The 13,409-nt window shown below is 33.0% G+C and overlaps 1 protein-coding gene across 1 annotated transcript; it reads right to left on the minus strand.

Moving 5' to 3' along the window:
• Positions 1 to 3,233: 3,233 nt before the first annotated feature.
• On the minus strand, positions 3,234 to 11,736 carry ATPsynbeta (ATP synthase, beta subunit). The gene is made up of 11 exons (XM_080151276.1): positions 11,250 to 11,736; positions 10,300 to 10,426; positions 9,781 to 10,012; positions 9,279 to 9,393; positions 8,788 to 8,937; positions 7,454 to 7,625; positions 6,922 to 7,066; positions 6,354 to 6,439; positions 5,294 to 5,420; positions 4,385 to 4,504; positions 3,234 to 3,673 (listed from the first exon to the last, which is right to left on the minus strand). The coding sequence occupies exons 1-11, from the start codon at positions 11,344 to 11,346 to the stop codon at positions 3,494 to 3,496; spliced, it is 1,551 nt and encodes a 516-aa protein (XP_080007402.1). The 5' UTR covers positions 11,347 to 11,736; the 3' UTR covers positions 3,234 to 3,493.
• Positions 11,737 to 13,409: the final 1,673 nt, after the last annotated feature.

Here is a 13,409-nt window from a genome sequence, read left to right on the forward strand (position 1 = left end):
GTCTAAAGGGATAAGACAATTAACTATAAATTTATGTATATCCCAATGATGTTAAACAAAATTACCCCTCTGTAGATAACAATTAGTGGTTGAAACGTTTGAACACTCAAATTAATGAATCAATCTACCAAAATCCAATAAAGTCCCCAAACATGATAAGCCAACAAAAAATCTTTATTATTAAACGTTTTGACACTCGTCACTCAACTTATTGAACCAACCAATTCAATTTAATAAAAGTTCCCAAAGTGATTGAGCCAACGAATAAGAAAACATTATTATAAATCGTTGAGTTTTTTCCAGAAGCGATTTCTCTATGGAGGTAGCCTCTCCCAAATTAGTTACAAACCTTTCCTGGACCTAGGAGAACAATATCAGTTCAGTGGTTAATGAGATCCTTTGATACACAGAGACAGACTCAGCAGGGAGTAAGGGAGGGGACAATGGGTAATTAATTCAATTTAAGAGTTTTCGCTGAAAAGCAATGAAAACCAGATTTATCCAAAAACTTTGACCAAAATTGTAAGGGGATCATGGTAATATAATTTAGAACAAAATTAGTTCTAAGAAAAAAATCATTTACTAGAAAATTAAATTACCAATACACCACAATGTAGTAAACATTCTGTAATTAATCACTAGAAAAATCGTGTTTAGAACTTCGTCAACCCTTCTCATATATTTTTAACTGCAACCTAAATTCAGGGGGTTCTTAGATTGTGTAATACATAAATATCACAGTAGAGTTTCTATATATGAAATGACATTTTCTTGGGAAAAAATATTTGTTAAAACCAGCCATCTTTTCTGTCTGCTATATTCAAAATTAACTCAGATAGTTAGCGGGACATTGGTGCGCAAGTACCCAAAGTCAGTCAGAACCTGCTGAATTCGTGCACATTCGCTTTAAGCCTAAGCTTTAAGTACCCTAAGTCTGAGACTCTTAAAAATTGAATATTCGATCCATTATCCCCTCCCTTACTCTCTGCAGACTCAGACTACCTGTTACCATTTTATAATGGGGGAGAAGGGGAAGTCGACCTCCCCACTACTTTTCATTTTAAGATTTAAAAAGAATTTTTTTTAGGGGGAAGGGGGAGGCATTTTTTATGGGAGGGTGAAGATACCCTCCTAAAAAATAGTTTTAAAACCTTCACTGGACCTGTAAGAAACTTCGTTGTAAAGGAGAGCCATATCGGTATTGCGGTTAGTGAGATCCTTCGCAACAGACATTAAAAGCTTACTACTTAAACTATAATAGGATAATTTAAAGTTAAAAATCAAAATAGCAACTCAAACATGCCCAATATCAATTATCGAAGCTACAGATCTATAGTATAGATGTATATACAGACAACTACCTCCCTTAATTTTTCAAAGACCTCTTTCGTCTGCTTCTAAATAATTTTCTGCTACTTAGCTGTGTTAATATAAGCGATACCATTAGTTAATTTTCTATAACCCAATAGGAAGGTTGCACAAGACGATTGCGATGGGGAGATACAGTTATTTGACCCTTTCTCCCTCTAGTGTTTTACTCTAATATCAGAGCTATCAGTTAAGTCACACTGACGACGTGTAAAAATAAAGGAAAGCATTGCTCTGAAATATCAATCTAATAATATAAACAATGCAATGTTTTGCTGATTTCAACATTTCTTTAGGTATTAGGTAACTCAATGATAGATATCCAGTAGTTTGAAAGTGTAATCAAGTTTATAAGTACAAACGCGAGATATTGCTTCTAACAGTTTGTTATCCTTATATACAAGTAACCGGATCTGTGTATGTTTGTGTCAAAGGATCCCTGTAACTACTGAACTGAATGGTTTTCCTTTTCAGTTCAGCTTGGAACATGAAGTTTTGTAGTCACGTTAGCTTATTAGTTGGCTCAAACTTCGGGTACTTTTACAGAATTTTGATTTGTTGGTAGTAGGGTTGGCAATCCACCCAATTTTTTGGGTCAGATTCGGATTCTTACAAAAATCCGCCCAAAAAATAGGATTGTGGATTCTAGAAAGGTCTCTTAGTAAATAAAAAAAATCTAGCCCCTATGGGGGCCATTTTTTAACCTTTACTTAACCTAACCCAACCTAAAATAACCATGAAAGCTACTGTGAAAATTAAATACAAAAATGCTGCCCATCATTTTACCTGATTTTGATATACAATAATAGTTATTTCTCGCATCGTATTATAAACGGCTTTCCGCGGATATAGAATGTACAATTATAAGATTAAAACGATTTTTTTAGCCCCGAGGTGCCAAATGAATAAGAGAAAATACTTTTAGTTTTTTCTGTCACATTTTAAATGAAAATTTTTTTTAGTGCTACAGAAGTCATAAAAATCAACAATCCGAATCCGCTATGTCGATTGCGGATTCTTGGTCAAAAAAATAAGCGGATTGCCAACCCTAGTTGTGTCAAAGCTTTTCACCAAATTATATCATTCTAAAGGAGGTGTAATCCGGTTAAATGTTTATTATCATTGGGAATGTACTTATTAAATATCTTTTAAGTATGACGACATTTATTTCTTACTTTTCAGAAAATTCTCAAATGAACGGGATCTAAACTTAAGGCATATATGTAGAAGATACTAGACCTGCAGTGATTTAAAGCACAACCAAAGCTTGGGGCGAAGACTCTTTTGTATAAGTAGAAACGAAATTATAAATTTGATACAAAATTGCTTAATTACAATATACTGTTTAGGGACATACTTAGTTATAGGAGGTAATAAAAGTTGTGCTACGCAATATAACATTGTACCTTATTGTAATAGGAATCAGTATAGCAAATAAATAGGATGATGATTAAGTGTTGTAAAAAAGGTTAAACACAAGTTTTAATGGTCGTACGGACTTTCTGTTAAATATTATAAAGTTGCTAACCTTTCTTAATCGTACTCAACTGTTAAAGGAATCAACATTTGAAATCGAAGGAACAATTCTAACATATCTAAATTAAAGAAACGTTACGGACGAACCCTAACTAAAGATAAGCTTCGCTTCAAGACGTGTATAAACACAAGACATTTCTTTTAAAAAGGAACCTTTTAAATATAAAGCATATTTAATGCTTAATTGAAATAGATGAGCGATTAATGAAACTTGCATTAAAAAATTTCTTATCGTATTATGTATTTTTATTGGTACAAAAAATTGTAGTTCTTTAAAATAACATGGTTCTATAGTATACTAGCAAACTACTAAAATAGTAATTAACAAATTATTTATATTATATCATTTATTCATAACTTACTTCGACCACTCACACACCAGTTTAACATTTTGACTTGATACATAAAAATTATTATTCAACTCTTGTAATAATATAAATATTTTCCAATCTCCTTGGACTTGAAACAAACAGAGGTATTAATATTAACAACAAAAAAATTGAGGATTATTATTTAAGGAGATACATTGGGTGGAAAAATTTAGATATTTATCCGGGAAAAAATGCTTAACACGTTGTTATTGATGCATTTAAGATGCCTCGGCAGCCAATCTCTCGGCCTTGGCGATGACCTCGTCAATGTTGCCGACCATGTAGAAGGCGACCTCGGGCAGGTGGTCGTACTTGCCGGCAAGGATCTCCTTGAAGCCGGAGATGGTCTGGTCGATGGGGACCAGCTTGCCGGGGTTGTTGGTGAAAACCTCAGCGACCTGTAATAAGAATTAGATTAATAATAGTTATTATCATATGTCCAATAAGAATTTTTAAAAGATAAATTCTCATGAAATCTAAGCTTTCAGAAAAAAACTAATTTTTAATATTCTTTAGCAAATACGCTTTTCGTGTAGTAAAAAGAATGACTAACAAATTAATTCTCCACGCAACCTTTTGACATATTATAGTAGGCAAGTATAATTATAAAGCAACCTTATATACAAATACTTTTTCGAGCCCAGTCTTTTTTAAGGTACTTTGTGACATACAAATAGCGAAGAGAGGGTTAGGTTTTTGGTAAAATCCGTAATGGTTATTTGTTTTATAAGTTAAAAACAGTAATAGAACGACAAAAATTTATGTTAACTTTTTTTAAAAAATTGTCTTTAGTTCTTTTCAATAAGAAATGCACATATTTAGTTAATATTATCGTTCTACTACTATTTTTAAGCCTTAAAACACACACCTTTACGGATTCTACCAGAAACCTACCCCTTAATTGGTAGAAAATGTATGAACTTGAGGGCATAAAAAAAAGTCTGCATTATGCAGATTCATTATTAAAGGGTAGGTATTCTATTTTGTAAATCCCTTTAAATCAATTTAAAAAATATGTCCATGAACACATTCAAAAAAAACATCTTAAAATACTTTATGGTACAGACAGACATCTTAATACTTTGATTTCACTTTACTTGTTACTTTACCTGGAAAGGTTGGGAGAGGAATCTCTCAATCTTTCTGGCTCTGGCGACCTTCAGCTTGTCCTCCTCAGACAACTCATCCATACCCAGGATAGCAATAATATCCTGCAGAGACTTGTAATCCTGAACAAAAGATTTATATAGTCACCATAATACGTTAATCTAGCCATAAAACAATTGGTCGTATTTATAGATATATAGGATAAAAGATGTAATCCTATAAATATGACAAACAATTAGTGATGGGAATCCGGATCCGGAATCCGAATCCGGAATCCGAATCCGGAATCCGAATCCGGAATCCGCCCAATTTTCGGCCAATTTTGGAATCCGAATCCGGATCCGGAATCCGTTTTTTTATAGCGGATTCCGGATTCTAAATTTGTAGGCTAAAATTACGGCCTTTTAAAATACTGCTAGAATCCGGAATCCGAATCCGGAATCCGCCAAAAATAAGAATCCGGAATCCGCAAGAATCCGTCACTTTTTTTGACGGATTCCTTCAGAATCCGGAATCCGAATCCGGCCCAAAAATTCGACGGATTCCCATCCCTACAAACAATATAATTTCCCGAAAGTTATCTTAGAATATCAACTATTTATGGCAGACTAAATGTTTTGTCATATGCTTAACAATATAAGCAAAAAGAAATAATATATCTTCTAAGATATAAACTGTTATCAAAGAAATCCTTATGTAAATGAAATAAAGAAAAAAAAACTGTCTTGTACCAAAATCTTTTCACTTTCTAACTAATGGTATGCGTAACATTTTTCTACTATTAAAAAAAGCCGCGCAATTTGAATTTTAAAAATTACGCATTTTTTGCTCACCCTTTATAATAAGGCGAATTTGATCCCCCACTGTTTTCTTGTGGGTTGATAATTTTCTCGATGTTTAATAATAATTACCTGAAGGATCTTCTGTACGCCACGGGCAACACCGTAGTGCTCGTGTCCGATGACGTTGGGGTCCATGATACGGGAGGTGGAGTCGAGGGGATCCACGGCGGGGTAGATACCTCTCTCAGCAACAGATCTTAAATAATTTTGCACTATTAGTATTTAGGAATACCTATAAAGTGAACGTCGGGTGGGAAGGGCACTTTGAACTCTTGTTCCCAAGATTTCTAACAACGTTTTCTTGTGCTTTGTACTCTTCTGTACACTTCCAATTGCACTTCAAATTTTAAATTGCAGCAATGAAAGCCTTATTTAATTTAATTTTGAAAACTTTAAGAAACGGCGAACCTGTTAAAAATTTCTTTAGCTTTTCTTACTATTTAAGAAAGATTATAACTTGTTCTTAATGAAAAAAAATGCACTCATGGTAACGCTTAGCACTAGGTACTTGTTTTCTTCTTTTCTAAATCTATTGAAAGATTTCCTAAGTATCATTTCCAAGAATTATGGAATAACCATTGTAATAATGATTTATTAACCCACAATCAATCAAGAAAAAAATTTATGAAAAATCTAAAAGAATCTTTGTTATCAAGCTTAACTTTAGTGTGTAACAACCCATTATGTCAAGAATGTAGATAAAATTATATTTCTTTTCAATATTGTTTGAAATCTGATAAATCAATCAAAATCTATTTGTTAAAATTTTTTTTTAAATTTCTATTATTGCAATAATGGTGTGAGACTTGTATGTCCTAATCAATCCTTCCTATTATCATTCTTTCCTCTCCAATATGATTTTATTTATTGCTTATTATCTTTTTTTCTATTTTTTTGTCTTATTTATATGGCCTGTATGAAAACAATGTGTGAATACACATTACTGCATACTTCCTAGTTTTTAGGAAACTGCCATTTGGGAAGAAATTTTTTTTTATAAATTAATCATATCAATAAAATTTGACTGTATATATAAATGTATATAATATTCATTTAATTCATTTATTATTTTGTTGTTTTTTTTTTCTATGTATGTACACCCAAGAATAATAAATCTAATCTAATCTACCTGGACAATACAGTGGTGGCGTCCAAGTGAGCGAAGGTTGTGGCGGGGGCAGGATCTGTCAAGTCGTCAGCAGGTACATAGATAGCCTACAATTAATAGAAAGTCAATAGATTATAAGGAATTCTCAGTATGGCGTAAAATTCCCTGGATCAATGAAAATAAAACCCGTACTAATATGTATCAAATAAATGTAAAAGGATTGAAAATCTAGGAGTCTAGTTTATTTAGCAGGGCCAACGTTTCATCTGGGTCAAAATATATAGTAATTTATTTTTACTATTTTAGCATTGAAAACTTTATAATACGATGTAATAACTATTTTAATTAGAAATTAAATTTTGTCCAAAGTATTTAAAAGAATTAAAACTAAACAGGTTTAATTGTAGAAATATAATCATGTCTGGAGTTTTCTATTGACAAATTAACTTCATCTAGTTGTTTATTTACTAAAAAGATTCGTAAAACAAAAAAATGAACAGCGTGTGTGGTTATTTGCCTTTGCATTTTACGACCTTTTTAAAATAAATTTCAGGGACAACTGGGTGATATAAAATGTCTTAATCCTTACCTGTACGGAGGTAATGGAACCCTTGGTGGTGGTGGTAATACGCTCCTGCATGCTACCCATGTCAGTGGCCAGAGTGGGCTGGTAACCGACAGCAGAGGGGATACGACCCAGCAGGGCAGACACCTCGGAACCGGCCTGGGTGAATCTAAACAAGATAGGGTTGTTAGGTGCAGTACGGGATTTTATTATACAGACCTTTTTGAAAATTAAATTAGTATGGTTGCATTTATTATGCCATTTGGTGAAAAATTAAATGCTTGTGTAAAAGAGGCCACGAGGAGAAAAAGAAAAGGAATGCCCAAGGGAAAAAAAGAAAATCTAGTGAGAAATGGGAAATTGTACGACAATTTTTTAAAAACTAAGTTTTAAAACCAAGTCATCTTATTCGTTGGCTATAAAAACTCTAGTTTTTGCTTTGTTGGTTCAAACTAGCAGTATCCAAAACCTTTACATGGGTAATTTTGTAAAATTTGCCATGTATATCAATTCATAAGAAGATTGTCCTTTCCCTGAAGATCCCCGTTTTAAATACCTGAAAATGTTGTCAATGAAGAGCAGCACATCCTGACCCTCCTGGTCACGGAAGTACTCGGCAACGGTCAGACCAGTCAGAGCGACACGGGCACGAGCGCCGGGGGGCTCGTTCATCTGTCCGTACACAAGAGCGACCTTGGAGTTCTTGTCCTTCAGGGAAATGACACCACCTAAGATAGACAAGACAGATGAAGTTATTCATTAATATATCTATCACAAATTCCTCCATTTTTTAGCCTTGAAACCAGGGGTGTATATTCTACATGGGAAATTAAGAAAACTGAAACATTTTTTCCATTCCCCCCCCCCCTCCTTGGTGAAAAAAACAAAAAAAAATGTGTGGTAGGAGGGATAAAATAAATAAAATATAGAGTTCTTTAAATATTTTTCCATTTTCCCCCCTACTTGGGATCCCCTGCTCAGGAGGGGGGGGGGGGGGGAATGTAAAAATTAAGAAAACTGAAAACATTTTTTCCACCCCCCCCCCCCAACTCCTTGGTGAAAAAAAAACAAAAATAAATGTGTGGTAGGAGGGATAAAATAAATAAAATATAGAGTTCTTTAAATATTATTCTATTTTCCCCCCTACTTGGTGAGAAAAAAACTAGGGGGGGGGGGGGGGAAATAAAAAAATTTGTAGCAGGGGGAAAAAAATAAATCTTATGCAGAATATACACCCCTGCTTGAAACTATAAGACTTTAATTTAAAAAATTTCAGTGGAGTAGTATTAAACTTTCCTAAAGTCTAGTGAAAGTTTCAGGCAATAATAATTCAATCTTTCTTCCTGATCGAATACAGAGCTCCTAAAGTAATTGCAAACCGGGTAGGAGTCGAACGCAGAGTAGATAAAAGAAACCTTGATTAAGAGAGAATATCATAAGATTATAGATAATGCTTTGCTCATAGGCAGGGGTGTATATTCTGCAGAAAATTCATTTTTTATCCTAAGCTGCTAATTTTTTTTATTTTTTTTCCTCCTAGTTTTTTCCAGCAAGGAAGGGAATAAAATTGAAAAATATTTTCAAACTTTTTTATTTTATTCATATTATCCCCACTCCCACATATTCTTTTAGTTTTTTTTCACGAAAGAGTGGAGAAAAATGGAAAAAATGCTTTTAGTTCTCTTATTTTCATATCCCTCCCCCCCTCCCCAAAAAACCACATATTTTTAATTTTTTTACCCCCCCGCCCCCCCCCCCTTCAGCCGGGTCAAATTTGCAGAATAAAGGTACACCCCTGAAAATAAATATCGTAATCTTGTTTATGAACGACATACACAGACTAGCGGACATCCTACAACTATGTATCGTAGATAAGTGTGGAAAACAAACCTTCAATCATCTCGTGGTAGAGATCGTTACCCTCACGGGTTCTCTCACCGACACCAGCGAATACGGAGTAACCACCATGGGCCTTGGCAACGTTGTTAATCAGTTCCATAATCAAGACAGTCTTGCCGACACCAGCACCACCGAACAGGCCTACAAATTAAGATTTGGAGTCAATTTTATTTAGTATATATTTTGGACTAATGCGTTTTCATATACTAAAAGACTCAAATCAAATCTTTAAAACTCCTTAAAGGAGAATTTGTCCCCTTTTACTTGTAAACTTAAATTAAGTACATTATATTAAGATTGAATTTTTCATCAATACATTCACTGTAGGTAATAAAAAGAGCTTTTATTAGGCAACAAAAATATTTTAATTTTGACGAAACTTAAACCTTACTTTTTGAAACAAGTATATTCCTAATATTATCAGTTACACAAACTTTGAATATAATAAAAATCTTCGCTTTTAAATTAATATGTGCACTTACCAATCTTACCACCCTTGGCGTAGGGGGCGAGAAGGTCGACGACCTTGATACCAGTGACCAGGATCTCCTGCTCGACGCTCATCTCGCTGAACTCGGGAGCCTCGGCGTGGATGGCCTAGAAAGAGAATTTATTAAAGATCTTTCAACAAAAGTTTGCTATTTTGGTGAGAAATAAATTCTCTACCTCTTTAAATAACTTTCAAGTCAGGCATAGACAACCCCCATCCTTGAACCTAATACTTTAAAATGTCTTCAAATAGTAGAGTTTAAAAATTCTAGATATCATAACTTCAAATTAAATGTACTGTTAAGATTTTGATCTGAATTAGTCTTTCACACAAGTGCAAATATTCCAAAATTCTCCCATTACTCTGAAGAAAGGGGAGAGGGATTCAAAATAAAATATTGTATATAAGGGGAATAAATAGATAGGTGTGGAAGAAAAGAAAATCAATTAGATTGGAAAACAAACAGCCTAGCACAGTCTAAACATAAATCGCACCTGTCTCTTGTCAGTGGGGATGGGGCCCCTCTCGTCAATTGGGTCACCAACAACATTGATAATTCTGCCGAGGGTCTCAGCACCGACGGGGATCATGATGGGGGAGCCAGTATCCATGACCTCCTGTCCACGGACCAGACCCTCGGTACCGTCCATAGCAATGGTACGAACAGTGTTCTCTCCCAAGTGCTGGGCAACCTCAAGCACAAGCTTGGGCTCGCGGTTTGTCACACTAAAAAACAATTATTTGAAAATCAAATAATACTAGGTACATTAATATGATAAAATTATATCCTATAATATAAACGTTTCAATAAGACATTACATTATAGACAGAGGACCATAAGGGAAAAGACAATGGACGATAAATTAATGTATACCTAATGATATTTATTTGAGTGATATTACACTCTTATTTTCTTGTTTACGTAAAACCAAGCTTAATTTTTGCACTACAAACAGAAAATGTTTCATTACTTTAAAAACAATCGTAGATAGACACGAAAATTTAAAACTTACGTCAAGGCGTTGAGAATCTCTGGGAGACCATCGTCGAACTTAACGTCGACAACGGCACCAATGACGGAGACAACCTCTCCGCGGTGGTGTTTGGCAGCAGCGGGGGCAGCCGCATACTGACGCTGCTCTAAAATAAAAAAAAGCTATAAATACATTATATACATTACTTTCAGTTATAACAATTTATTTTGATACAATTGAGAAAAGTAGTCCGTATGTATAAAAGTGCTAGATTGTCTAATTTGAAACTACTTTAATAAAGTGTTAGGCTTTACAACATAGATCCCCTCTAACGACTCCTTAAGAGCCGAGAATATCTACGTACCCCTATAGGGAAAATTAATTGCCTAGAAAAATAAGGCAGCTTTAAATAGCTATTAAATAATTAAATCTCCAACCCACAATTTAAATACTATCAATTAATATAATTAATATGATTATTAAATAAACCTAATTGCCATGTTGTAAGTTATGTAATTCAGAAAACAAGAGCCGGTCCTTTTTAAAATTAAATTTTCTCGATAATTTTTAGGATTTGAATGATCATTATTAAAACAAACTATATCGATTCCTATTCTAAATTAATTATTAAAGCATAAATTTTATTATTTAGGGCATGAATTTGATTTTAAATTCAAATATTTGATATATAGTTAAAATATATATAATACGGCCATGAAAAAATGGCGAATCTAGAGATCAGCTGATCCACCATGGAATGGAATTTAAATGAGAAAAATAGCTTAAAACCTTCTAATTCACTACTGTAATGGATAAAATTAGTTTAAAATGAATGAAAATACCAATTAAATTGTATTTAAGCCCTTGACACTTCAAAAATAATGAAAATAGGGACAATTTTACGAAACATATTTAATATCAATTTTGATCTTAAACAGCAAAATTTAACAAAAAATTATATAAATTCAAAATAAAATATTATCACTTACGAGAGCTAGCGGCGGGCAGATTTGCCTTAACGGCGGCGGAATTCTTGGTGGCGGATTTAACCAGCCCGGAGGCAACACGACCCGCAGCTCCCAACATTTTGCTGTTAAATGAACGAAACTGTCTGCCCTATCACGTTAGCACACACCAATATGGCCGTTTCACTAGGGTTGTCCAAAATCAGCTGTTACATTTTATGTTCAGGGAGGGAGAGGATATTGGACTTAAAATCATAATTATACCCAACATTTCATAAACCCAATCTCTAATACGTAGGTTTAAACACTTCTGCGACTATATTAATTGCAATTTCTTTAATTATGCGTTTTATTTAGGAGGGAAAGGAAATTGGACTGTACTTATGGTACTGGTACACAAAGATCTATTAGCTTGATCTCTGATTCGTGGGCTTAAAAACTTTGTAGCCTTTAAATCAATCTTTATTTGTTGATTGAATTTAGCAAACGATTATATACAGAAAATTTAAGTATATTCAGTACACAAAATATTATTATTTTAAAACGACGACATTTTACTTGGAAAGCAGACGGGCAGCCATTCTCTGATTCTGATTGGTTAATGTTGTAGCCATAGCCTCCATTCTTAATTCCTATTAGTCAACAAAATATTTAGGGTTCGCCAAAAATATTCTTATTTCTTTCATAATTTGGAAAATATTTTTGATGGATAAATTTTTGTAATATCATTGATTTATTATTATTTCGAGTTTCCAAAAACATTAATTTGATTTTAGATTCAAAGTTAGGTATATTATAATGACGTCAAACAAAGTTTAATTTAGAATATGAATAATTCTTATAAAAAATCTCTTAAACAATTTGAATGTTTTTCTGTCCGTCCGTCCGTATGTCCAAGTCCATATCAATTTGGTAAATGATTTAGATATTGCTTCTTAATTATGATTCGAAATTATTTGATCTTGTGGAAATGTTTGTTGCTTCAAAAAATTTAGCATATTATTTTATCCCGCGAAAGTTATTTCATTCCATGCAAATTAACAACTATATACAAATATTTTTACTCAAAAATGTCCCCTCCATCCCTCGAATGCAGTTATTATAAATATCCTATATCCCTAATTACCTTTTTTAAATCTCTGTACCTTTGACACACCTCCATCTACATCCTGCACCCTTAAACACAAAAGGACCATCCCTTATTCGATTATTATAGAGAAATCTCCGCCCATTTACATTAAAATCCTACTTAAATTCCACGCTAACATGATGTCAAGTTGAAGAGTACGTATATGTAAAATTATGTCTACCATTTTCCGAGATTCTTAGCTTAATTCAGACAAAAAAACCTTACTACAAATAATTTAAATAATTAAACTTTTACTAAAATTGTAGAGTTGATTCAACTAAAAATAACTTTCTGTCAACAATAGAAAGTTGCAATTTAGTTAGGTGGGCGGATAATTCAAGATCCGATTTTGTACAGTTTTTTAAAATTTGTATATCAGGCTTTTTCTGTTTAACAAATGATTTATTTCACTAAAAGAAGGTGTATCAACTTTTTTTTTTATGGCTAGCCGGTTCTTTTAGTAAGTAGTAGATGTAAAATTTTTCATAGAATTCAGATATGCAATCGTTTTTTTTGTAGACCTCTTATTTTTTAAGTAATTTAAGTTTTTTAAAAAAATAATTAAGTCGGTTTTAAGGTACTAAAACGCAACAAAATAAAAGAAGAAAATGGCCAGTAAGAACAAAAATAGTAAGATCTTTAATTTGACACCTTACTTTTAAAATTCTGTTGAGTAATTATTGAAAAAATCTATTTTTTTAACCTCGGTTTAATAAAAACTTTAGACCTAAATATTTTCTCAAACAGACATAAAAAACATGGGTTCATATATACCTTTAGAATCAGAAAAATATTACGAATCCATTGTAAGCAAAATTGAAAAAAAGTAAAAAAATATAAAAATATAAAAATGGCCAATTGTATTTTTTGTTCTGGCAACACTATCGTCTTCCCTTTTTTACCCCCTCTTTACCCCCTCTATACCCCCTTCCCATTTTTATACCCAATTCAAAAGTTAAGACGTTGCCTGTACAATATAATATGATATTTTCATATAATTCCTTTTATTGTAGTTTATATACTATATTGTAAACTTTTTTTTTCAATTTTGCTTA

The sequence above is a fragment of the Acartia tonsa genome, chromosome 2 (genome assembly GCF_053477335.1).
Source record: "Acartia tonsa isolate MP-2025a chromosome 2, ASM5347733v1, whole genome shotgun sequence".
NCBI lineage: Eukaryota > Metazoa > Arthropoda > Copepoda > Calanoida > Acartiidae > Acartia > Acartia tonsa.

What these genes read in the sequence shown, in the direction of transcription:
- ATPsynbeta (XM_080151276.1), bottom strand. Translation starts at nt 11,346, where the DNA reads ATGTTGGGAGCTGCGGGTCGTGTTGCCTCCGGGCTGGTTAAATCCGCC. An exon ending in CGCCAAGGGTGGTAAGATTG is followed by an intron (nt 8,938 to 9,278) that starts GTAAGTGCACAT and finishes CTTAATTTGTAG; the next exon opens with GCCTGTTCGGTGGTGCTGGT. An exon ending in GTTCCATTACCTCCGTACAG is followed by an intron (nt 6,440 to 6,921) that starts GTAAGGATTAAG and finishes TATTAATTGTAG; the next exon opens with GCTATCTATGTACCTGCTGA.